Source organism: Bos javanicus, chromosome 12 (assembly GCF_032452875.1).
Source record: "Bos javanicus breed banteng chromosome 12, ARS-OSU_banteng_1.0, whole genome shotgun sequence".
NCBI classification, from domain to species: Eukaryota; Metazoa; Chordata; class Mammalia; order Artiodactyla; family Bovidae; genus Bos; species Bos javanicus.
In genome coordinates, this window is record NC_083879.1 from 27,798,005 (window position 1) to 27,824,062 (window position 26,058).

The 26,058-nt window shown below is 40.2% G+C and overlaps 1 protein-coding gene across 6 annotated transcripts in view; it reads left to right on the forward strand.

The window, feature by feature from the left end:
* The window catches only part of STARD13 (StAR related lipid transfer domain containing 13), a 492,565-nt gene that overhangs the window by 239,039 nt on the left and 227,468 nt on the right, over positions 1-26,058 (forward strand). The window contains exon 1 of one of the 6 annotated variants that reach the window (XM_061434798.1): positions 25,436-25,834. The exons of 4 other annotated variants lie outside the window; for them this stretch is intronic. In XM_061434798.1, coding sequence (XP_061290782.1) covers positions 25,711-25,834 — 124 coding nt within the window. In that variant the 5' untranslated portion in view covers positions 25,436-25,710. Of the gene's footprint in view, positions 1-25,435; positions 25,835-26,058 lie in introns of those variants that run through there. One more of the 6 variants, XM_061434803.1, reaches the window with a different exon arrangement.

A 26,058-nucleotide genomic window follows, 5' to 3' on the forward strand; every position in this document is an offset into this window, starting at 1 on the left:
TTGGAATGCTGTGCTAACCCATGCCTGCCTGCATCCTGAATTTTAAGTGTAACCATTCTCTTCCCTGGGGAATCTACTCCATGAACTATAAGTAGGATAGCCAAGGAAAGTCCAAACACCCCCAGGGATGTACCGCCAGACACTAAGTAACCCACCACCCCACCAATCAAAATAAAGCTTCACTCAGTTGCTTCACTCAACAAATAATAACCACCCCCAGCATTGATCCAGAGCTATAAAAGTAGTCATTGAGCCACTGAGAAGTTACCACACATTCCTACCAGAATTGTATTCGCTATTGGGAATGGTTTAATAACAGTTCTTTATTCATTTGGTTTTTAGATGTGTCATTACTAATTTACTCATTCAATCAATTTCTATTTTCTTCTGTCCCAGTCCAACCACTGTGCATAGGACAAGGAGAAAGCTAAAAAGATAAGTGTAGTTTTTTTCAATTCTGATAGAAATTATCCAGGAATATTGTAGCATCTTCCTTAAAAGTATCACAAATAGAATGTATTCTCATCCTCTTCAAGTACTGTATTTGTGATGTGTTGCTCCCAGGGGCCGGGGAGCCTGGTGGGCTGCCGTCTGTGGGGTCGCACAGAGTCAGACACGACTGGAGCAACTTAGCAGCAGCAGCAGCAGGCAGGGTGGAGTGAGGTGGAGGGGAGTGTACCTTAAGAGGTCAGGTGAAAGTGAAAGTCGCTCAGTCCTGTCCGACCCTTTGCAAGGACTCTATGGACTATACAGTCCAAAACTACTGGGATTATTAGGCATGGTCTTAGTACTGACAATTCTGGATAGATAAATTAGCTTTTACCTCTCAGAGAAAGCTCAGTATTTTTCATTCAGTATCCTTAGGTTCACACACATACCTCTTACTACTTTCAATCTTTCTTCCCAAATGTCCCTTCATATAAGAAAAAAGATATAAAGTAAAATTGAATTTTTTACTAGAATATGCCTCTTGTTTGCTACTTTAAATTTTTAAAGCATGTAAGTGCCATTTATAATCCATTCTCAGAGTAATCTTGTGAGAAAAATTATGCCCTAGTTATTGATGAGAAGTGAGATGCTTGGAGCTTTGCTTTATCTTGTTCCAAACTTTCAGAAACAACAACTACAAGAAGGTTTTTATTAACAATAAAAAATGGCAGTGAGAAATACATATATTATATCAACAAATTATCATCTAAGAATAAATTGGCACTTTAAGAATCTCCATACTGCTCTTTCTCATATGCAGAATATCATGTAGCATCTCACGGATTGCCTCCCAGGGCATAGTGCTTTCTTTCCCAAAGCAGACCCTCCCCCTTCCCCACCTTTTTCAGACCTTGTCTCCTGACTTCTCAGAACTTTTGGTATTGTTACCCAGAGGGCCCTTGACCTCCCTACCTCCCTAGCTTCTGTTATACCTGGAAATTCTTTTACCTCTCTGAATGCTTCTCCATGGGTTCATGGACTCTTCTGTCTATCCTCTCAGTGTAGGCATTATCCACAGTCTCTTCTTTCTCCTCAAGTCTATTTTCAGGGAGGCATCCCACTTACTCTCAAAGTTTCATCCCTCCATAAATTTACATATCTATATCTAAACCTGCATCTACCTCCCTTTCAAATTCTAACCCCTCTTTCTTGATGCTTGATACTACCCCTGGTGTAAGTCTTGGGGGAACCTTTAGCTTGCTCTCTTTCCCTCCCCCACCTCTGGGTTGTGTTGGTCTCCACAAGATCATAAACTCCACAAGGACAGACCTTGTGGGTGTTATCATTTTTACTTAAACTCAAGTATCCTCAGCACTTAGATCAGTGCCTGGCACATAGTTGACATTGGGTAAACATTGAATAAGTGAATGACTATCACCCAATTTCTACCCACTACAAACCAGCCTAACTCTCCTTTACATCCTGTTAGTCACCTGAACATAATGCTATGGTGGTTATATTATTTATTACCCAATATAGGGCACTTGAGGGGCTTCCCTAGTGGCTCAGCTGGTATAGAATCTGTCTGCAATGCAGGAGACCTGGGTTCAATCTCTGGGTTGGGAAGATCCCCTGGAGAAGGGAAAGGCTACCCATTCCAGTATTCTGGCCTGGAGAATCCCATGGACTATACAGTCCATGGGTGGCAAAAAGTCAGACACGACTGAGCAACTTTCACTTTCAGGGCATTTTTAGGGTGGAAGTGGCCACTATTAATAATTTTTCTGGGATGACAGGCATAAAGTTGGAATGTCTTGGGGAAACCTGATTGTATGCTTACTGTAGCCATTGGTACTTTAAAACTTTTCCTCCTCATGTATCCCTTTGCATGTCAGACACCAGGTCACACATCTGCCTTTGCACTGTCCCCTCACCATGTCTCACCCTTGGCACCTTCACTCCCACTTGCCTGTTTCAGGCTTCACCACATCTAGCCTGGTTACTACTAATAGCCTCTTACTGTTTTGTGCTGTCATGTCTGACTCTTTGCGACCCCCCTGGATTGTAGCCTGCCAGGCTCCTCTGCCCATGGAATTTTCCAGGCAGCATATAGGAATGGGTTGACATTTCCTACTCCAGGGGATCTTCCTAATGCAGGGATCGAACCCATGTCCCTTGAGTCTCTTGCACTGGCAGGTGGATTCTTTACCTCTGCACCACCTGGGAAGCCCTCTTAGTAGTCATTAATACTGATAGTTCTCATGGACCTCTAACCTGTCTCCCCAGTGTCTGTCTTTACCCGTTCTACCCCCACTACACATTGCTGACAGATTAATCTTCCTAAGAAACAGCTCCAGTAATAGGACTTCCCTACCCAGAAGAGTTTCATTGGTTTTCTATTAACTCTGAAGTACAGAAACAGACTTTTAATTTTCCAAGTCTTCAGCTTTGGACTGATCTACATTTTAGGCATATATACTCAAGACCTGAGCTACCCAAAGCAGCATTGGCATCTCCTGGGAACTTATTAGAAATGAAGAATTTTGGACCCTACCTTTAGATTTGTAAAATCAGAATCTACATTTTAGCAAGATTCCCAAGTGATCTGTGTACACAGTAAGGTTTGAGAAGCACTACTCTGCCCTTTAATCTAACTGGGAAGAATCACAGTTTTAAAACCACACCCCAAGATTTTGGCTTCCATACCTAGTTTATACTGGTCTCTTTTTGTAGACTACCGGCTCCCACCTTCTCCACTCAATGAAATTGTATTAATCTTCCAAAGGTTAACCTCAACCACTATATACTCCATAAAACTTTCCTGAAACAACTGCTGTCTTTGCATTCTCTGAACACCATAGTATTTAATTTCTACTGTCTTATTATTTCATTTACATTATATTAAAGGTATTCAGATATTAATTTTATATGCACACTCCTTTCCTCACTTATATTGTAAGCTCAATATGGGTACAAACCATTTATTTTTTTATTGTGGTAAAATATTCACACAAGGACCTACAGTATAGCACAGGGGATTATATTCAATATCTTGTTATAACCTATAATGGAAAACAATTAAAAATATTAATATAAATGTATAACTGAATCACTTTACTGTACCCTTGAAACTAACACAACATTATAAATTGAATATACTTCAATTTAAAAAATGGTGACATAAAATTTCAGCCATTTTTTGGTGCACAGTTCTGTGGAATTTGAGTGCATTCACATTGCTGTGCGACCACCACTACTATCTGTCTCCAGGACTTTTTTTATAGTCCCAAACTGAAACTCATACCCATTAAACATTAACCTCTCATTCCCTTCTCCCCTAAAACTCTGGCAACCACCATTCTTTTATGTCTCTGAATCTGACAACTCTGAGTACCTCATATAAGTGGAATCATACAGTATTTGTCCATTTGTTTCTGGCTTATTTCACTCAGCACAGTTTCTGTAAGGTTTGTCTGCATTGTAGCATGTGCCAGAATTCCCTTTATTTTAAGGCTGGATAATATCCCATTGTATGTGCAGACTGCATCTTGTTTGCCGGTTCATTGAATGATAGACACTTGAGTTACTTCCACTTTTTAGTCATTGTGCATAATGCGGCGATGAGCATGGGTGTACAAATGTCGGTTTAAGTCCCTGCTTTTAATTCCTTGGAGCATATACCCAGAAGTAAAATTGCTATGGTAATTCATTTCTTAATTTTAATTTTTTTGAGAAAGTTTTATACTGATTTCCATAGCAGCCATTCCATTTTATTTCCCCCCCAGGACCGCACAAAGATTCCAGGTTCTCCATATGCTTGCCAGTACTAGTTATTTCCAGGATTTTGTTGCTTTATTTTTTTTTAAGATTTATTTATTTATTTGATTTAATTTTGGCTGTGCTGGGTCTTCATTGCTGCATTCCAGCTTTCATCTAGTTGCCACAGCAGGGGCTTCTCTTGTTGAGGATAATGGGCTCTAGGCATACTAGCTTCAGTAGTGGAGGTGCATGGGCTAGTAGTGATGCAGACGCTTAGCTGCTCTGTGGTACGTGGGATCTTCCTGGACCAGGGATTGAACCTGTGTCTTCTGCATTGGCAGACAGATTCTTAACCATTTGACCACCGGGGAGGCCCCTGGGTTTTGTTTCTAATAATAGCCATTCTAATGGGATGGTATGAAATTGTGGTTTCAATATGCATTTCCCTAATGATTGTTGAGCATCTTTTCATATGCTTATTCACCACTGGTGTATATTTTTGAAAAAATGTCTATTTAAGTCCTTTGGGCATTTTTGGGGGCTTCCCAGGTAGCACAATTGGTGAAGAACCTGCCTGCCAACGTAAGAGACGTGGGTTTGATCCTTGCATCAGAAAGATTCCTTGGAAAAGGCCATGGCAACCCATTCCAGTATTCTTGCCTGGAGAATCCCATGGACAGAGTAGCCTGGCAGGCTACAGTTCATAGGGTTGCAAGGAGTCAGACACGACTGAAGTGACTTAGCATGCACACACTCATTTTCAAACCAAGTTTGGTTTTTGTTTTTGTTGTTGAGTCATAAGAGTTCTTCATACAGTCTGGATATTAACTTCTTATCAGATACACAATTTGCAAATATTTTTCCTATTCCACAGATTTGTCTTTTCACTCTGTTGATAGTGTGAACTATTTTTATATCCCTTCTACAGTATCTTCAAAGGGTGTTTGATAAATATTCATATTTTTAAACTTACTCATAAATGATGCTTAATTAATGATGTATCACTGCCCTTAAGTTTATGATAAAATGAAACTAAGTATAAATTGACTTTGCTTTAAAATCATTTGGGATGAATCCAATGAGATTGATGAACTTCAAATTGTGAACATTTTCAGGTTTGAACTCTACTAGAGTATATAAACAAAGCTTTATGTTCTGAAAATTTCCCATTATTGTCCTTAAATTTAGAATTTTGACACCTCCATTGGGAGGCTTTGAAAATTAATTAGTGTTGTATGACAGGAAACAGATGAGAAATTAGTTGTGAGACAGTCATATGAAAGTTTCAACTCCTGTCTTTGGGTAGGAGCTGTCCCATGACAAAGACATTTGGGAATTAGAATGTTACTCGAAAAAGTGAATTTTCAGGGAAGTAAATAGTTTTAAGGGACTGGATCTGATAGAGTGCCTGATGAACTATGGACTGAGGTTCATGACATTGTACAGGAGACAGGGATCAAGACCATCTCCATGGAAAAGAAATGCAAAAAAGCAAAATGGCTGTCTGGGGAGGCCTTACAAATAGCTGTGAAAAGAAGAGAAGCAAAAAGCAAAGGAGAAAAGGAAAGATATAAGCATCTAAATGCAGAGTTCCAAAGAATAGCAAGAAGAGATAAGAAAGCCTTCCTCAGTGATCAATGCAAAGAAATAGAGGAAAACAACAGAATGGGAAAGACTAGAGATCTCTTCAAGAAAATTAGAGATACCAAGGGAACATTTTATGCAAAGATGGGCTCGATAAAGGACAGAAAATATATGGACCTAACAGAAGCAGAAGATATTAAGAAGAGGTGGCAAGAATACACAGAACTGTACAATAAAGATCTTCACAACCCAGATAATCACGATTGTATGATCACTCACCTAGAGCCAGATATCCTGGAATGAGAAGTCAAGTGGGGCTTAGAAAGCATCACTACGAACAAAGCTAGTGGAGGTGATAGAATTCCAGTTGAGCTATTTCAAATCCTGAAAGATGATGCTGTGCAAGTGCTGCACTCAATATGCCAGCAAATTTGGAAAACTCAGCAGTGGCCACAGGACTGGAAAAGGTCAGTTTTCATTCCAATCCCAAAGACAGGCAATGCCAAAGAATGTTCAAACTACCGCACAACTGCACTCATCTCAAACACTATTAAAGTAATGCTCAAAATTCTCCAAGCCAGACTTCAGCAATACATGAACCATGAACTTCCAGATGTTCAAGCTGGTTTTAGAAAAGGCAGAGGAACCAGAGACCAAATTGCCAACATCAGCTGGATCATCGAAAAAAGCAAGAGAATTCCAGAAAAACATTTATTTCTGCTTTATTGACTATGCCAAAGCCTTTGACTGCATGGATCACAACAAACTGTGGAAAATTCTAAAAGAGATGGGAATACCAGACCACCTGACCTGCCTCTGGAGAAATCTGTATGCAGGTCAGGAAGCAACAGTTAGAACTGGACATGGAACAACAGACTGGTTCCAAATAGGAAAAGGAGTACGTCAAGGCTGTATATTGTCATCCTGCTCATTTAACTTCTATGCAAAGTACATCATGAGAAATGCTGGGCTGGAAGAAGCACAAGCTGGAATCAAGATTGCCGGGAGAAATATCAATCACCTCAGATATGCAGATGACACCACCCTTATGGCAGAAAGTGAAGAGGAACTCAAAAGCCTCTTGATGAAGTTGAAAGAGGAAAGTGAAAAAGTTGGCTTAAAGCTCAACATTCAGAAACAAAGATCATGGCGTCTGGTCCCATCACTTCATGGGAAATAGATGGGGAAACAGTGGAAATAGTGTCAGACTTTATTTTGAGGGGGCTCCAAAATCACTGCAGATGGTGACTGCAGCCATGAAATTAAAAGACGCTTACTCCTTGAAAGAAAAGTTATGACCAACCTTTATTCTTCAAGATAGCATATTGAAAAGCAGAGATATTACTTTGCCAACAAAGGTCCATCTAGTCAAGGCTATGGTTTTTCCAGTGGTCATGTATGGATGTGAGAGTTGGACTATGAAGAAAGCTGAGCACTGAAGAATTGATGCTTTTGAACAGTGGTGTTGGAGAAGACTCTTGAGAGTCCCTTGGACTGCAAGGTGATCCAACCAGTCCATTCTGAAGGAGATCAGCCCTGGGATTTCTTTGGAGGGAATGATGCTAAAGCTGAAACTCCAGTACTTTGGCCACCTCATGTGAAGAGTTGACTCATTGGAAAAGACTCTGATGCTGGGAGGGATTGGGGGCAGGAGGAGAAGGGGACAGCAGAGGATGAGATGGCTGGATGGCATCACTGACTCGATGGACGTGAGTCTGAGTGAACTCCGGGAGTTGGTGATGGACAGGGAGGCCTGGTGTGCTGCGATTCATGGGGTCGCAAAGAGTTGGACACGACTGAGCGACTGAACTGAACTGAAAGGATGTTTATGAAAATTCACAATGTACCCTGAAGCCTGACTCCTGCTGGTCCTACTGTGATCAGATGCATCACTGATATGACAAGCTGATGAATATTTGTAGCATGGCGAAGAAAAAAGGAGTGATAGGTTCTTTATTATTTCTGAACTGCATTTACTGTTGTTGTTTTTTTTTTTTTTTTTTACTAACAATAGTTCCATTAACAATTCCAGTTCTTTTACTCACTTGCATTCTGGTCTTTATGCTCCGTGATTCATTTTCAGTTCAAGAACTTTCTACCACAATTGTCTTAAGGCTATAGAGTAATGTTGGTTGTGTACTGCTGGTATCTAGTGCCCTCTGTAGCTTAATGGAAATTCTGATTGTTCTAGTTGGTTCAAATTTGAGAGGATTACATAAAACCCCATTGAGTAACTAGTGGGGCATCCCAACAAAGGGTTACTTGATATTTTACAATAAAAGGTCAGACAAGAGAAGGTCATTTAAGAAGGAATAAGAGATTGCCTTCCTGGGGTCATTTTTACTCTAAATTATGAAACAGCTTCAAAGGCATGAGTCAAGCACTTAGTATTCCTGGTGCAAAACATAAGGACAGAGTAACTATAGTTCAATGACAACTAGATTAACATAAGAACTAATAATGGTTCATTCATGCACATAAGTAGGTGTCTTGAAAGAGTATGTGTGGGTAGTTAAAGAGGGTCATACTTAGCCTTTCATCATAACTCTCTATTTACTCTATTTGCTAAACCCCTGACTTTATGATAAACGATCCAATTTGGGAAGAACTTTTTGTGCCCTTTCAGATATATAAAGGTTACATAATTTCCTCTGACTGTTTACATTTAGTGCTTAACCCCACCCCACCCGCACTACTGTTGATTTGTTCACTAACCGGTGTTTTTAAGTGATTTATCTGGCTGTTTACATTAAAAGAAATAGAGGGTTAGATCAGGAAATCTGTGGACTTTCCCTCTTCTGATTGGTTTGTCTTAAGTCTCAAATGTGGCAGGTGTTCCTACAAGATCTACTGTTTTAAGTCAATTTATCTGAGCCTTAGTTGGAATTGAAACAGAAGTGAACTTTGTGAGTACTTTTCTTAGTTTCACTTCTGGAATAAAAGCAATATGGTATTATATTAAACCCTTTAATTGCAATGGAGGAGTTCATATGTTGGGTATTAAACATTTACCTGAAATTGCATGATTTTAGAAGAGAGATTTAAGAGGATATCTGTTCTGTTTCTCTCACTTCATAAATGAGGAAGCAAATGAAAACTGGTGAGGTTAAGGGACCGACCTAACATGGCATAGCTCTTAACAGCAGTGCCAGGATGAGACTCAGGCTGGGCAGAATTTCAGTTCAATGTCCTTATTATTATTGCATGTGGCCTTCCTTCAGTTGATCCTTTTGATAACCACTATATTCCTCAATTCTTGCCTTTTTAATTGGAGCAAATCAGGCATAGTGTTGGAGTCTACATGATGTTCCTTTATTAAATATTGAAATTTTCTGAATCCTAACTTTACTATTGAAAGAAGAATGCTAAAAATAGAATGTGAATGTATTTGACAAGGTTACAAAATGCTACCTAGTGTGATATTCTCCATGACATCAGTCTGAAATACATAATTGTCACTGTCTACATACACAGACTCAAGGAGGGAACACTTTCTTATTAGTTCTTCAGAGAGGATGTAGTGTTTCACAGATGTTTAAGCAAAGTTTATAGAGAAAGAAAAAGAAAAAAAAAACAGAACTGAGCTTTCTACAGTATGTGATACCAGTGAAGGTGAAGACAGATAAGACTGTTAGCTTTACAAAATTTCTCTTTGCTCAGATGATGAAAGCACTGACGTTAAAGGAGAGAACTGACAGATAATGAAATTCTTTCTACTGACAAAGAATGACTATATGAAATCTGTTAGCACATCTTCCACCCATTCATTTAGAGGTGATGCAAATTGGTTCTAAACCTTTTGAGAGATTTTTAAAGGAAATTAATTATTCCTTAATATTCTTAGTAATTTCTTAATTCTATCTAATAATTGCATTCTTCATGTGAATGCTACACAAAACTCCAAGAAATCTATTGAATTATAACTAAACACTAAGATAAATCCTAGGATATTAAAAACGATCCTATCAGATATTCACTGTATATTAATTTCTTATTGCTGAAAGTAATTATAGTATGAAAAATGTTGTTTCCTACTGCCCATATCCAGCTAAGAATGAGAAAGGTATGATGAAAATGAAATTCAACTTAAGTGGTATTAGCAGATTTTGGCTGTATATTAATTTCTTGCTGTCCTTCTGAAACTGTGTATGCAAACCATTGTTCCCTATTGCCCAAACCCAGCTAAGAATGAGAACTAGCAAATTCAGCAAAAGTAGCTAGTAAAATGTATTTCCTCTTCTAGGAGGGTCAGAGTGGTAAGTATAATTATCTGTAATCAATTAATTTGAAAGCGCTCATTGTAATTGACAATTACATGTGCCCAGGCCCTGTTCTAAATGCTTTATAAATATGATCTTATTTAATCGATACTACAGACCTGTGAGGTAGAGATTTATCCCCGTTTTACAGATGAGAAAGCAGAGACGCAGAGAAGCTATAACTTGTTCTACAAGTGGCTGAACTAGATTGAAAAAGACAAAGCCTGTTACCTTAAATAAAGGCCACGAACAATATGATTATGCACTTTATCCTGTAACTTATATCCATTTCTAGTAAGCTGAGGTCATGATCGTTTATCTTTAGAATATAAAAATCACAAGCTTCTAGAAAAATTAAAAGATTATGAATCTATTGCTATCTCTTGAATTATTAAATATTTACTAGTTCAATCCCTGGGTTGGGAAGATCTCCTGGAGTAGGAAATGGCACGCCACTTCAGTGTTCCTGCCTGGAAAATACCAGGCCGAGAAGCCTGCCAGGCTACAGTCCACGGGGTCACAAAGAGTCAGACACGACTGAGCAACTGAGCACACATGTTTATATTTTATATATTATTAATATGTTATTTATATTATATTTGATTCTTATTATAAAATATTGTTTTATATTATCAAATATATTGGTTAATATTTACCAAGCCTAGTGACTCTTTATTCCATTAATGATAAGTGGTTCCCAAAACAAGGGAGATTTTTCTCCCAACTGCCTTTAAAATAAACTTCACCTAATATATTATGTATGTCTATGTCAATGAACATAGACACAATTCTTTAAACAAAGAGAAAGTAAACTTTTAAATACTTCTTTGTTTACAAGCTTAAAACAAGTGGTAGTTGATCAGAAGACAAATATGTACTCAGTAAAGATGGTCTCAAGTTGATTTTTTATTTTTTTGCCTTGAACCACTAGAGTTATTTCCAGATCATTAACTTTGCTCAGGACAGATAAATAAGTATCCATTAGAAAAGGTTTTTTATTAACATGCAAGTCTTTTTGGAATGGGCATTGTATATGTGTAGGATTTCATCTGTAACAGCACAGAAAGACAACCACAAAGACTCCTGCTAAATGCCTCAATGCTTTGAGAAGCTGAGAATCACAAGCGGGAGAAAGTATTTCTGAATTTGTGTCTGGGTCACCCTGATGGGGCAACAGAGACAAGAATATTACCTCATTTCTAGTGTTGCCAGATAAAATACAGACCAATACAAATACAGATAATGCATGGATATACTTCTAATAAAAAATTACTTGCTGTTTATCTGAAATTCAAACTTAACTGGACACCTTGTACTTTTATTTTCTAAATCTGGCAGCCTCACTCACTTCCCAAGCCTGCCCCTGGTGGTTCCAGCATCTTGGTCAGAGATTCCAATAGGGGATGTTTGTGATGATGGGAAGGGGCAGACTATGATGGGATCTCTAGCAATGAATACTGGTGGGGGGGCGGGGGGGTTTCCCAGGAGGTCCCTTGATTGGAACCTAGAAACTCCTGCCTACTGAAACCCCTCGAAAACACTCTGAATGTTGGGCTCACTCCTCACTATGCCTCTTCTGGCTCTGGTCTTAATCAACTGCCTTCAGGTCCACAGCCAGCACCTCATTTCTGTCCAAGACATAAACTCATTCTCATTCTCAGAGCTCTCCTAATCCACACCCTTATTTAAGACCCTCCATAGCACAGGGTCTTTTGCACTTAATATTGCTTTTTCCAGAGCCAAGCACATAGTCCAGAACATACTAGAGGGCTAGTATGACTCAGACAGTAAAGAATCTGCCTGCAATGTGGGAGGCCTGGATTCGACCCCTGGGTTGGGAAGATCCCCTGGAGGAGGGCACGTCAACCCACTCCAGTATTATTGCCTGGAGAATTCCCTTGGACAGAGGAACCTGGCTGGCTACAGTCCATGGGGTCTCAAAGAGTAGGATACAACTGAGTGACTAAGCACACACAATAAAATGTTTACTAAACTTGAAGCTTACAAAGATTTTTGTTATTGTTTTCCTGCTAATTAATAGTAAGCAGGAAACAGGAATAAATTGTTCCCTCCTAAACTCTCATTATTTCTCCTCATTTTCAAAGCCTGTAATAGGGACGGACCGTTGCACCATGGACCCCTCCGAGGTCTGTTATTCAGGATGTACTCAATGAGTACTTGTTGAGTGACTGAATGACTTGTTGAGTGACTAATTATCATATTTGAATACAAAGAGGCCATTAGATTTGTCTACATTTTTTACAAGTACCACTTAATCGAAGGAGTCTTTCTGTATTACAGAAGCTAGGCCAGGATGTGAGATGGAAACTGGTTAGATGTTGCTTAACCCAGGACACATGGGGAAGAAGAGCTGGCGGAGGGGTGCCTTGAGGAAGTAGGGAAAGGGATTACTCATAGGGTTTACTCCCCTAAAATAAGAAGTATTTGAAGTCCAGGGAGAGACTGGGGACATAAGCAATACCAAACAGCAGTGATGGAAGGAGGAAGGGGAAGGAAATCACAAGCCCTGTTATCAGAAGTGGGAGGAGAGTTCTTACAGCTACTGGGCCCTTTGGGCACTTTTCCCAAATGGTTATATATCTGAAAATAACAGATCTTTGTTGATATGCATTCATTAGGAACTACCCACAGTGTGAGAAATTACTAAATTCTGAAATTCACGTAGCACAACAAACCTTCTTAAATATAGTTCAATTTGAAATACTTACCACATTTCACTAAAATGTTTAATATTGGCAAGGAAAAAAATCCTGTGAGTTCCAATTGAGTCTTTCACCAAATCATTGTGAATTGGCTTCCATAGCACAATAAGGTAAAAGCATATTAGATACATGCCTAGCTGCCATTTCACCATGGTATATTCTTCCCACCAAGAAGAAAGCAGAACTACAACAGGTTAAATTAGTAAATTTAAGGATACAACACTCAAGATTTAACCAAATGGATATTAAGACATAAAGAATAGTTTTTAATATTGTAAGCAAGATTTATTATTGCTTTTACTAGTTTAAAACATTTTTGTCCTTTTTATTTTTTAGGTGTTATTCACCACTGGGAAGAAATAATTGTAACTTTTTTGTTTGTTTGTTTATTTGTTAACCAGATCACAGCTATCTTAGACTGAATTTAACTGAAGCCAGTTTGTATGTGGCCTTGATTAACTGTTTAAGGCAGAGAACTGTCTTCAGGTTTCAAAACTCAGCTCGGTATTATTACCCATATATCTGCTTTATTAGACATAAATTAAAAGAGGATCTGGAAACATTATTTTTTTATGTCTAACATTCATTTTGTAAAAAATTAAGTCATTTGGACAATGATATAGTGCATCTCTGATGTGATGAAAATTCTACATTTCCCTTTTTCTTGATATATTTATCTACATAGTGGCAGAGGATGATGAGTGTTCATGCGGTTAATGTTGTCATTAATCATTTAACTGTATATTTATTTTAATGTATTTTTAAAGTAAACTTGGACTACTATATACCTATACAATATTCTTTTACAGGACATGGATAACTCCTGTCCTAACTGCTGAAGGTCCCTTATAACAAATAAACATTTAGCTTGAATACAAAAGGTTCACTTTCATAACAGTTCATCTTTGAACCCCCAGCAATAAGCTCCTTTAACTAAATGTTGATATAGTATTCGGCCTATCAAATGAAATCAGTGTTTAATGCTTAGGAAGGGCATAGAACAGTGCAAATGTGCTGTTTTATAAGGCATTAATCCAGAGAGCCAGTAATATGTACAGTGAAGTTTATCTTGACAGGTAAATCAACTCATTGCTAAATGAAAAAGCCAGACAATACTATCCTTGTTGTTGAACTGCAGGTGTTTGAAAAGCTAAGTGAACTAAGGGAAAACCTAACAGCGTCATACGGCAAGAATGAATGGTGGTGAAGGAAGGGAAGCTTGGTTAGGTGGTTTAGGCAGGTGCTTAGGAAATTTAAAGGAGAAAATAGAAACCTAAAATAAAAAGCAGGTGCCCTGTTAGGTTTTTATGACCTTACAGAAATAATAACAGAACTAAGGTTAGGATCACAGACATTAAAATATTTATTTCTAAGAAATCTTGTTTTGGAAGAATGAAGTAAAGTTTTGGAGATAACTCTGCCCTAAGAATTCATTGTATCTTGTAAATCTATAAATCTGAAAACAAACATATTTATCAGTCTTAGAAGTATTTATTATATCTCTCCAGTATCTGTGTCAGGGTTCTATCCTTTATCCTGTCTTTTTTTAAGATAACTATGATGTAATATTAGGAAATATTATTCACAAGTATTTTTAATAAAATCATAGCCAAGGGAGACTCAAGAGATGCAGATTCAATCCCTGGGTCAGGAAGATCCCCCTGGAGGAGGAAATGGCAACCCACTCCACTATTCTTGCCTAGAACATCCCATGGACAGAGGAGCCTCTTGGGTCACAGGTCATGGGGTCACAAAGAGTCGGCCACAACTGAGTACACACGCATGATGCACGTATGCATATAAAGTATACATACACTTGCTTACTAAATGAATTTACACTATTTTGTGTCTATGATGCTATACACAGGGATAAAAGCCATAGAACCCTATGATGCACATCTCCAACCAATAGTATTAAGAAAACATTTGCTTAAAATAATCGATAGGTGAATTGTATGGTATACCGTTAATATCTTAAATGAAGATGTTATTTAAGAACATGAAAGTGGCTAAAATAACATAAAGTCATTAAAGAGAAAGTAACAAGATTTGTGAACAGGGATAATTAATGTCTCAAGTGAAAATTATTATGTTTACTAGTTATACCAAGAAAAATATGAGTAGAGAGAAAACAGAGCAAAATGCTTTCCTGGTAAGACATTTGACCTTCAGTGAATTATACTTCATGTGCAAGGGTTCCAGAGAACACAATTTATTCTTCAAGATATTGAAAGTTGAGGGATTGCATTTTGTATTCAGCTCTCCCATGATTTATCTACAAAACCCCTTGATGAAATATGTGATGTTTCATCTGCTAGAAAATCCTGGGTTTACTTTTGGCTGCACCGAAAGCAAACCCAGGGGAGTCTCCAACCTTGTCACCCTACCTTCACTTCCTTGGTAGGACTCCCATCTCCAGCCCTAAGTGCTGTCGTCCAGCATGAGGAACTGTTCTAATGCACAGTTTCACAATGTCACAATGGAGTGAAATGCCAGACGCCAGCTGTATATGGTTGGTGGGCATCAAGAGTGTGGGTTTATATCGTTCAGTGTCCCTTGCCCAGTTTGAAGCCTCTGAACAATCCTTTCCAGCACCTCTGTTTCTCAAATCCCATTAACCTCTAGATTTCTCTATTAGAATCCTCTGAGGCTATGGATTTTTGTTTGCAACAACACCCAGACCCTCTTCTATTCCTAGGAATCCCCCTCTTCACTCTCCAGGGAACTCAGTTCCTTTCCTGCTTGAGGCTCAGTTGAACCTAAATCAGTTTGTTTTGTGACACTTCACGCTTACGTGGAAGGTGCCCAACTGGTTCTTATTCCAGGGTTTTTACCTCTTGCAGTTGCTTCTCTCCAAATATAATTCCAGCAGCTTCTCTTTCTGCCCAACACTTTGATGTGTTTTACTGGAGTCCCTTTTTGTTCCTCTGGTTTCTGTCCTTTAACTTCTGTCCTTCAGATCTTATCCATACTCTATAGCTTCTTTCTTTTTCTTAATCATTATCCTATTCTTCTTTAAAACCATGTATGCTTTATCACAGAGAAGGCAATGGCACCCCACTCCAGTACTCTTGCCTGGAAAATCCCATGGACGGAGGAGCCTGGTAGGCTACAGTCCATGGGGTCGCTAAGAGTCAGACACGACTGAGCGACTTCACTTTCACTTTTCATTTTCATGCATTGGAGAAGGAAATGGCAACCCACTCCAGTGTTCTTGCCTGGAGAATCCCAGGGACGGGGGAGCCCGGTAGGCTACCGTCTATGGGGTCACACAGAGTCGGACACGACTGTGACTTAGCATAGTGTATGCTTTATCAATCAAAATATTATCTTTTTCCCCAGATAGGATATGGTTTTTCTTTTTTTCCCAATACTGTAGTCCTCTTCAGAGAGTCACATGTTTACCTTGCATGTTAACTTCACAGAACACTCCTACCTATTAAGGATAATCCAGTTCATTTCTACTGTATATTTGTGATATGGATGACTGCAATTAAATTTTAACTCTGAAAACTTTAGACTCCAACCCTAGTTTGGGTGGAAAGAGGACATTAAATTATGACAAAATTAGTCTTCTCAACTGTAAAATTCAAGTTTGGGAGGAAAAAAATCCTAAGTAATTAACCAACTTGATAAAATGTTCTAAATGGTTAATAACAACTACCTATAGTAATGTTAAATGTCCTGTCATTCTTGGTTCTTTTATCAGTTGTGACTTGGACCTGTGTGTGCATATTTATCAATTTCTATCTTTTTTATGGATTAATGCTAAATATTTCAACATTTCAATGGATAACAAACACACGGGCACACCTAGTTTCCCCGGCCACTTTATAACCCCAATCTCCAAATTGTATTCATTCAATAAATATATATTGAACACTTACCATGTATTGGCACTATATTCCACTGGGGATTCCCTTATGGCTATACAGTGGAAGTGAGAAATAGATTTAAGGGACTAGATCTGATACACAGAGTGCCTGATGAACTATGGATGGAGGTCCGTGACACTGTACAGGAGACAGGGATCAAGATCATCCCCAAGAAAAAGAAATGCAAAAAAGCAAAATGGCTGTCTGACAAGGCCTTACAAGTAGCTGTGAAAGAAGGGAAGTGAAAAGCAAAGGAGAAAAGGAAAGATATTCCCATTTGAATGCAGAGTTCCAAAGAATAGCAAGGAGAGATAGGAGGGCCTTCCTCAGCAATCAGTGCAAGGAAGTGGAGCAAAACAATAGAATGGGGAAGACTAGGGATTTCCTCAAGAAAATTAGAGGTAACAAGGGAACATTTCATGCAAAGATGGGCTCGATAAAGGACAGAAATGGTATGGACCTAACAGAAGCAGAAGATATTAAAAAGAGGTGGCAAGAATACACAGAAGAACTGTACATAAAAGATCTTCACGACCCAGATAATCACGATGGTGTGATCACTCACCTAGAACCAGACATCCTGGAATGTGAAGTAAAGTGGGCCTTAGGAAACATCACTACGAACAAAGATAGTGGAGGTGATGGAATTCTAGTTGAGCTATTTCAAATCCTGAAAGACGATGCTGTGAAAGTGCTGCACTCAATATGCCAGCAAATTTGGAAAACTCAGCAGTGGCCACAGGACTGGAAAAGGTCAGTTTTCATTCCAATTCCAAAGACAGGCAGTGCCAAAGAATGTTCAAACTACTGCACAATTGCACTCATCTTACACGCTATTAAAGTAATGCTTAAAATTCTACAAGCCAGGCTTCAGTAATATGTGAACCATGAACTTCCAGATGTTCAAGCTGGTTTTAGAAAAGGCAGAGGAACCAGAGATCAAATTGCCAACATCTGCTGGATCATGGAAAAAGCAAGAGAATTCCAGAAGAACATCTATTTCTGCTTTATTGACTATGCCAAAGCCTTTGACTGTATGGATCACAAGAAACTGTGGAAAATTCTGAAAGAGATGGACATACCAGATCACCTGATCTGCCTCTTGAGAAACCTGTATGCAGGTCAGGAAGCAACAGTTAGAACTGGACATGGAACAACAGACTGGTTCCAAATAGGAAAAGGGGTACGTCAAGGCTGTATATTGTCACCTGCTTATTTAAGTTATATGCAGAGTACATCATGAGAAGTGCTGGGCTGGAGGAAGCACAAGCTGGAATCAAGATTGCCAGGAGAAATATCAATAACCTCAGATATGCAGATGACACCACCCTTATGGCAGAAAGTGAAGAAGAACTAAAGAGCCTCTTGATGAAAGTGAAAGAGGAGAATGAAAAAGTTGACTTAAAGCTCAACATTCAGAAAACGAAGATCATGGCATCTGGTCCCATCACTTCATGGCAAATAGATGGGGAAACAGTGGCTGACTTTGTTTTCCTGGGCTCCAAAATCACTGCAGATGGTGATTTCAGCCATGAAATTAAAAGATGCTTACTCCTTGGAAGAAAAGTTATGACCAATCTAGATAGCATATTGAAAAGCAGAGACATTACTTTGCCAACAAAGGTCTGTCTAGTCAAGGCTATGATTTTTCCAGTGGTCGTGTATGGATGTGAGAGTTGGACGTGAAGAAAGCTGAGCACTGAAGAATTGATGCTTTTGGACTGTGGTGTTGGAGAAGACTCTTGAGAGTCCCTTGGACTGCACGGAGATCCAACCAGTCCATCCTGAAGGAGATCAGTCCTGGGTGTTCATTGGAAGGACTGATATTGAAGCTGAAGCTCCAGTACTTCGGCTGCCTGATGGGAAGAGCGGACTCATTTGAAAAGACCCTGATGCTGGGAAAGATTGAGGGCAGGAGGAGAAGGGGATGACAGAGGATGAGATTGTTGGATGGCATCACCGACTCGATGGCCATGGGTTTGGGTGGACTCTGGGAGTTGGTGAAGGACAGGGAGGCCTGGCATATTGTGGTTCATGGGGTTGCAAAAAGTCAGACACGACTGAGTGACTGAACTGAACTGACACAGATATTAAAAGCTTACCTCCTACTTTCAAGGGGATCACAACCTAATGGGGGCATGAAATTGTTACTCTGTGGAGCTCAGTGTGTCAAGGCAGAGGAAGTAGTGCAAAGGCCCTGAGGCCAGAGAGTGTGTGTATTCAAGGAGCTGCCAGTTTCTCTATTTTCTCTGTGAAGCATCAGAAGAGTGTTTACAGGAAGGTGGGAAGGAAGAAAGTGTTCATGGCTTATGTGAGGTACCTAGAAGAGGCAAATTCATAGAGACGGAAAGGAGAATAAAAGTTACCAGGGGGTGAAGACAGAGAGGGCAAAGGAGAGTACAGGGTTTTTACTGGAGATGAAATAAAGTATTAGATAGACAGTAGTAATGCTCATACAACACTGTAAATGCATTTAATACCACTCAGTTGTATACTTATGAAGAATTAAATGATATATATTATATATTAGGTATATTTTCGGAGAAGACAATGGCACCCCCACTCCAGTACTCTTGCCTGGCAAATCCCATGGACCGAGGAGCCTGGTAGGCTGCAGTCCATGGGGTCGCAAAGAGTCGGACACGACTGAGCGACTTCACTTTCACTTTTCACTTTCATGCATTGGAGAAGGAAATGGCAACCCACTCCAATGTTCTTGCCTGGAGAATCCCAGGGATGGGGGAGCCTGGTGGGCTGCCGTCTATGGGGTCGCACAGAGTCGGACACGACTGAAGCGACTTAGCAGCAGCAGCAGCAGCAGGTATATTTTATCACAATAAAGCAAAAGAAAAAACAAAATTTAAGTGTGCCCGGGCCTTGAGGAGAGTGGTGACATGGTGAGACAGTCACAGTGGACAATAAGAACAAGACTCAGCTAGAGCCACAGTGAAAATTTCAGGCATTTACTAGTCTACATCAGGAAGATATTAAGCACAGCCAAAGATATTGATTGGAGCTTACAGCTAACACTAAATATTGCTTCCACAATAGTTCAGTGAAGTTTTAATTAATTAATGGGACAAGCACAGATTGGTGACTGTGAGCTCAGGACCCAAAATGAACGCCAGCTTCTCTAGATCTTTTGGAAACAGGTTTTTTTTTTTTTTTTTTAATGAACAAATAGATAATACGAGATTTCATTTCAAACGTAGCCTGAAGGGAGCATGGAAGGAACAGTTGCTATATCTCATCTCTCCTGGGGAGGGAATGTGCAGGGGGAGAGGCCCGTGAGCTCTTCACCCTTCTGTTATGCGGGGGTTTGGGGCGTGCGGGGCAGGCAGCAGTGGGTCATAGCAACCCAGGCAGTTTCTTACAGAAAAGCTGAGAAACAGGAGATAATGGATTGTGACCATAGGCTCCTGGCAAAGGATTGCTGGCTTGGGACAGAGGCTCTGACAACAAAATACTGAAGTAAACAGTAGACTGCCCTTCTCCATTCTTAGGCATAAGGGTGATGGCACAGATGAGTTGAACATGGGAGAAGAAGTGGAAAAGATAAGAATTTAAGAAAATTCAGAGATACTGGCTTCATATGTATAGGAGGATAGGTGGCAGTACCTGCTTATTACCTATGGTTGGGGGTGACAGTGGTGACAGGCCTTGATCATACAGCATGAAGAAGAGAAAGAAAAAAAAAATTTTCCCCATTTGCCAAAGTTGTTGACAGTATTGTCTGTAATTTCAGAAATTTGAAATAAAGTGTCCAAAATTATGAAAGTTTAAAAATAAATTATGCTATGTCTATCCAACAAAATTCTATATATTCATTTAAATCTATATTTCAAAAGACAACAATAAATTGAGAAAATGCTCCCAATATAATGCTAAATGAGAAAATTTTCAAAATTTGGTATAAAAGTTATTCTAATTTTTATGTGTTCTAAAGAGAAAACTGAAAAGGAAAATTTATAACTCTTTCTGGTAATATTAAAGATATTTTTAATGTTTCTATTTATACTTTTCTATGTTTAAAAATCTATAACCATCAATACATATTCAGTTCAGTTCAGTGGCTCAGTCATGTCCAACTCTTTATGGCCCCATGACTGTAGCACACTAGGCTTCCTGTCCATCACCAACTCCTGGAGCTTGCTCAGACTCATGTCCATCGAGTTGGTAATGGCATCCAACCATTTTATCCTCTGTTGTCCCCTTTGCCTCCTGCCTTCAATCTTTCCCAGCATCAGGGTCTTTTCCAAGGAGTCAGTTCTTCCCATCAGGTAGCCAAAGTATTGGAGTTTCAGCTTCAGCATCAGTCCTTCCAATGAATATTCAGGGCTGATTTTCTTTTTCAGGAATTCAGCTTCAGCATCAGTCCTTCCAATGAATATTCAGGACTAATTTCAACACACTAATTTCAACAACATTAATTGCTTAAAGTTAATAAACTTTATGTAAATAGAGTGATAATGATGCCACAAGCATAATTAAGACTTGTATTTATACTAAGGAACAGACTCTAGTAATAACCAGTCATCCAAAACTATAATGTTAAATTCATTTAGTCAGTAAATGAGCCTTTATGTGCTGTTCACTAGAAAAGGTGCAAGAGATTCAGAAATAAAAGTATCAGTTCCACTGTAGAAACTCAGGACTAGTGGGGAGGCTGTGAGGAAAGTGGACAGTTGCCCCCCTACAGTGCTCTGTGATGTGTGCTTCTCTGGAGATGGGCCCAAGGTGCTGGAGGAACACAGTAGAGGAGGAACATTCACCCACCAGGATTCATGGAAGGCTTCCAGGATGAGGTGACATCTGAGTTGACTCTTAAAGGTTGAGTGAAGAAAAAAATCAGAAGAAAGGTGTTCAAGCAGAAGAAATGTATAAAGACATAGAACCGAGTGAAAGCAGTAGCTTTCTAATTTCAGCTCATTATGCTGAAATTCAGCAGGGGTGGAGGGCGGGGGGAGAAGAAAACCTGAACGTAACTATGGGGATGGAGAGACAGAGAAAGATGGAAGGTTCAGAATGTCTTCTAGATTCTCTCTTGTCTCTTGTTACTTCGCTAACATAGGACATAGAGTCAGAAGCGTAGGTTTAGAGGTAAATTTTCAGGAATATCCATTAGCAAAGTAAACGATATATAGTATCAGAGAAAAATCACTCATTTATTCTGCAAGTTTTTACTGAGCACAACTGTCAAGGGGTGATCTAGATGCTGAGGACACACTGCTGAATCAGACAGATCTAACACTGCTCAAGGTCTGCCTGTAAACAAACAAACAGAAAGATGTCCAGAGGAACCAGAGATCAAATTGCTAGGCTTCAACAGAACGTGAACCAAGAACTTCCAGATGTACAAGTTGGGTTTCAAAGATGCAGAGGAACCAGAGAGCAAATTGCCAAATTCACTGGATCATGGACAAAGTAAAGGAGTTCCAGAAAAACAGCTACTTCTGCTTCATTTACTGCATTGAAATCTTTGACTTTCTGTATTTTTCTAGATCAAAACAAACTGTGGAAAATTCTGAAAGGGATGAGAGTACCAGACCACCTTACCCATCTCCTGAGAAACCCGTGCATGGGTCAAGAAGCCAGTTAGAATTGGATGTGGAAAAAGACTGGTTCAAAATTGGGAAAGGAGTACGACAAGGCCATATATTGTCACCCTGCTTATTTAATTTACATGCAGAGTATATCATGCAAAATGCCAGGTTGGATGAATCACAAACTGGAATCAAAAATTCCCGGGAGAAATATGAATAACCTCAGATATTCAGATGACATAAAAGCCTCTTGATGAGGGTGAAAGAGGAGAGTGAAAAAGCTGGCTTAAAATTCACCATTCAAAAAACTAAGATCATGCATCTGCCCCCATCACTTCATGGCAAACAAAAGGGGAAAAAGTAGCAGCAGTAAGAGTTTATTTCTTGGGCTCCAGAATCACTGTGGATAGTGACTGTGGCCTTGAAATGAAAAGACACTTGGTCCTTGGAAGGAAAGCTATGACACACCTAGACAGTGTATTAAAAAGCAGAGACTTTTTAATCACTTTGCCAACAAAGGTCCATATTAGTCAAAGCTATGGTTTTTCCATGCAGATGTATAAATATGAGAGTTGGACCATAAAGAAGGCAGAGTGCCAAAGAATTCAAACTGTGGTGCAGGAGAAGACTCTTGAGAGTCCCTTGGATTTCAAGGAGATCCAACCAGTCAATCCTAAATGAAATGAGTCCTGAACATTCATTGGAAGGATTGATGCTGAAGCTGAAGCTCCAATATTTTGGCCACCTGATGTGAAGAACTGACTCATTGGAAAAGACCCTGATGCTGGGAAAGGTTGAAGGCAGGAGGCGAAGGGGACAACAGAGGATGAAATGGTTGGATGGCATCACCAACTCAATGGACATGAGTTTGAGCAAGCTCCAGAAGATGATGAAGAACAGGAGAGCCTGGTGTGCTGCAGTCCAAGGGGTAACAAAGAGTTGGACACAACTTAGCGACTGAACAACAACAACAACAGGAATAAGGATTTGCTTGATTTCTTTTCTTCGAAGTAGGTGGTATTGTCATCTGCTCAAGGTGAAGACCCCAGGAGGCAGGGTAATCTTTAAGGTTCAGCTTTGGAGTAGGACTCCTGGAAAATGGGAGTGGATACTGCTGCTGCTGCTAGGTTGCTTAAGTCGTGTCCGACTCCGTGTGACCCCACAGACAAGGACCTGTATAAAGGTCTCCAAGTAGCCCCACTGAGTTCAGAAAGCTTGCATTTGTGGCTGCTGCATCTGCACAGTGGTAAGTTTCCCTCCAGCAGGGTCAGCAGCTGGGCAGTCAGGGAACTTTGTTGTGCTGTGTAGCACCTGTTCTGTTCTGGGAATATCCCTCTAGTCTTTCATTTGGCTTCTGTTGCACAGTCCTGAATTCATGGCCCCTTCAACAGACAGAACTAAACAAATCTGCAAGGCCAGAATTTATCTTCAAATTAGTCACTGAAAAGAAAACCCCTAATCGATGACATCTGAATATAAAATATGTATTAAAGTAGAAAGTATCAATAAGTAAGGGCCCAGGATCTTTAGAGCTAAATGATCAGTGAAATGGCTGGAATGCTCCTTGTACTGTTCTATTCCAGTGCATATAATGTAACAACGACTGCCTCTGTTTGATTCAATTAGAGATCCTTTTTTAAAAGTTAAATACGCCGCTTCCCTGGGAACATAATTGTGAAACGTTTTGTCATTATACTGTACAGCAGTCACTTTAAGATAACACAAATCTTGCTTCTTGCTGAGCATTTCCTTACTACTACATGCAAACAAAACAGAGGATGTAATCAAAAGGGTATTTGGCATGAGTCCAGAAAGCAATGTGAATTAGTTTACAACTGGCCGCCATAGTTTCAAGTCTGTTTCTGATCCATGACTTATTGCTTCATAGCTGATCATTTCAAAGGTTTACCAGGATGGCACAGAAAAGCTCAGCTCAGCCACTACCTTCTAGCTCATTCCAAAGTATTTCAGTCGAGAACATTGTTGAATATTTAAAATAAGAGAGTATAAGACAATAAAAATGGTTTTTAACATCATTTCCCCCCCTACCAACAGTATAAATTAGTGGAGGGAATATTTACTAAAAGTATAGAATTGCAGATGGAAACTTTAGGAAGCCGCTAATTTCTACTCCTTAAGTCAATAGCAATTTATATAATAGAGAGAGGATTGGATAGTTTAATTTTCAGATTTCACATGGAGCATCTGAATTAAAAAAAAAAACAAAACAGCTGACTAAATTCTTGTTCTTATTTAGCATCCGATACAAAGGCAATTTTGTATTTTTTGTAAATTGATTTTCAAGCAATTTTACTGTTTAAATAATTCAGAAATTCTGTTTTGAAATAGTTTAGTTTCTCTAGCCAAACTTGAGATGTATGACATTCATCACATCTCACATCGTTGAGTACATCAGATGTCTTAATCACATTCTATAAAGGTCCTCCAAGCCCTTTAAAAGCAAAGCTTTGAGAAGAGGAGGACACCCTGAGGCTTGTCTTCACCTTTTGAGGCAGGCTTTAGAGCCCAGAGAAATGACTTGGACACCACCTCCTCAGGTATTTCTTAAAAGATTCGGTATATTTCCTGCCTTGTCCCTGCAAGAATCAGGGTTGATTTCAAATTATAAGCCTACTTCATGTTATTGGCTAAAACGCTTTTATTTTCACATTTCACTTCCTCATAATACCTACTTTTCTAACTGTATACATATTTTAATGCTTTACCAGAATATGCAAGTTTATTTTATGTAGGCTTCTCATGATTTGACTTTAATATTTACAGATTAGTTTCCTCACACTCAATGACTATGCAATGAATAAATAATTTTAGTTTGATTGTAGATTGCAGCCTGAAGATCATTTCATTCATGAAACCAGAAAAGACTTCTGTTAGAGCACCAGTATCTAACTCCATAAAGGCCAAACTGAGGAGCCCATTTCAAGTGACTTGAATTCAGGAAAACCATGATGAGCTTTTTCGGCACCAGCTGTGGCTTAGTGTAAAATTTTTGTAATGGTTGTAATGGTGGCGGTTTCTGTGAGTGAAAAATGCAAAGTATCGAGAAATGGGAAGAATATGGTTCAGCCCCTGGTCTCTGAGTGAAAAGAGGGGTGGAAACTCCGTAACTGGGGGCCCATCCGAACCATGCTGTCAGATTTAGGGGAGGGAGGGAGGAAGAAAAAGCTCGCTGGGGGAAGGAGTGGGGCGCCAGACCGTCCCGGAGAGAAGGGGGAGGGAAGGACGGGAGGGGACGGGAGCGGAGGAGCGCCGAGCCGAGGGGAGGGAGGATAGGGAAAGTGGGAACAGAGTAGAGGAGTGGACGGAGCGCAGAGGTGCCCTTGCGTAGCGCGCGCAGTGGAGACGCATCCCGGCCGCTGCGCGGGAAGGCGGAGGTCCCATGTCGCGCCCGCGGCTGGTCCCGGGACCCCAGCGTGAGTCCCGCGTCTGGCGACCCGAGTCGCTGGGAGTCTGAGCTGCGGGCCACGCGGGAGTGGCGGTGGCAAGCCCCGCTGGTCGTTATGAGGACGGATCTAAAATGACCGGCAAGCGGAAACCTCTCCAAACGCAGCTCAGGCGGTCAATCAGTGAGCAGTTGCGGGACTCCACTGCCAGAGCCTGGGATCGGCTGTGGAAAAACGTCCGGGAGAGACGGCTGGCAGGTCGGTGGCCCCAAGACTCGGGACTGCGCGGGGGCAGGAGGAGGTGCGGCCCGCGTCGCCCGCCCCGGCCCACCGTCCCGCCGCAGCTCTGGGCTCCGACACAGGTTTTCCGAGCCCCTCGCTGGACCGGGTCGGAGCGCCCAGGCTCACCGCGCTCAGTCTTTGCGCGCGCTGGACTTGGTGGTGGGTGTGGGCTCCGCCCCGCGCGCGCTGACAGTCTGGCA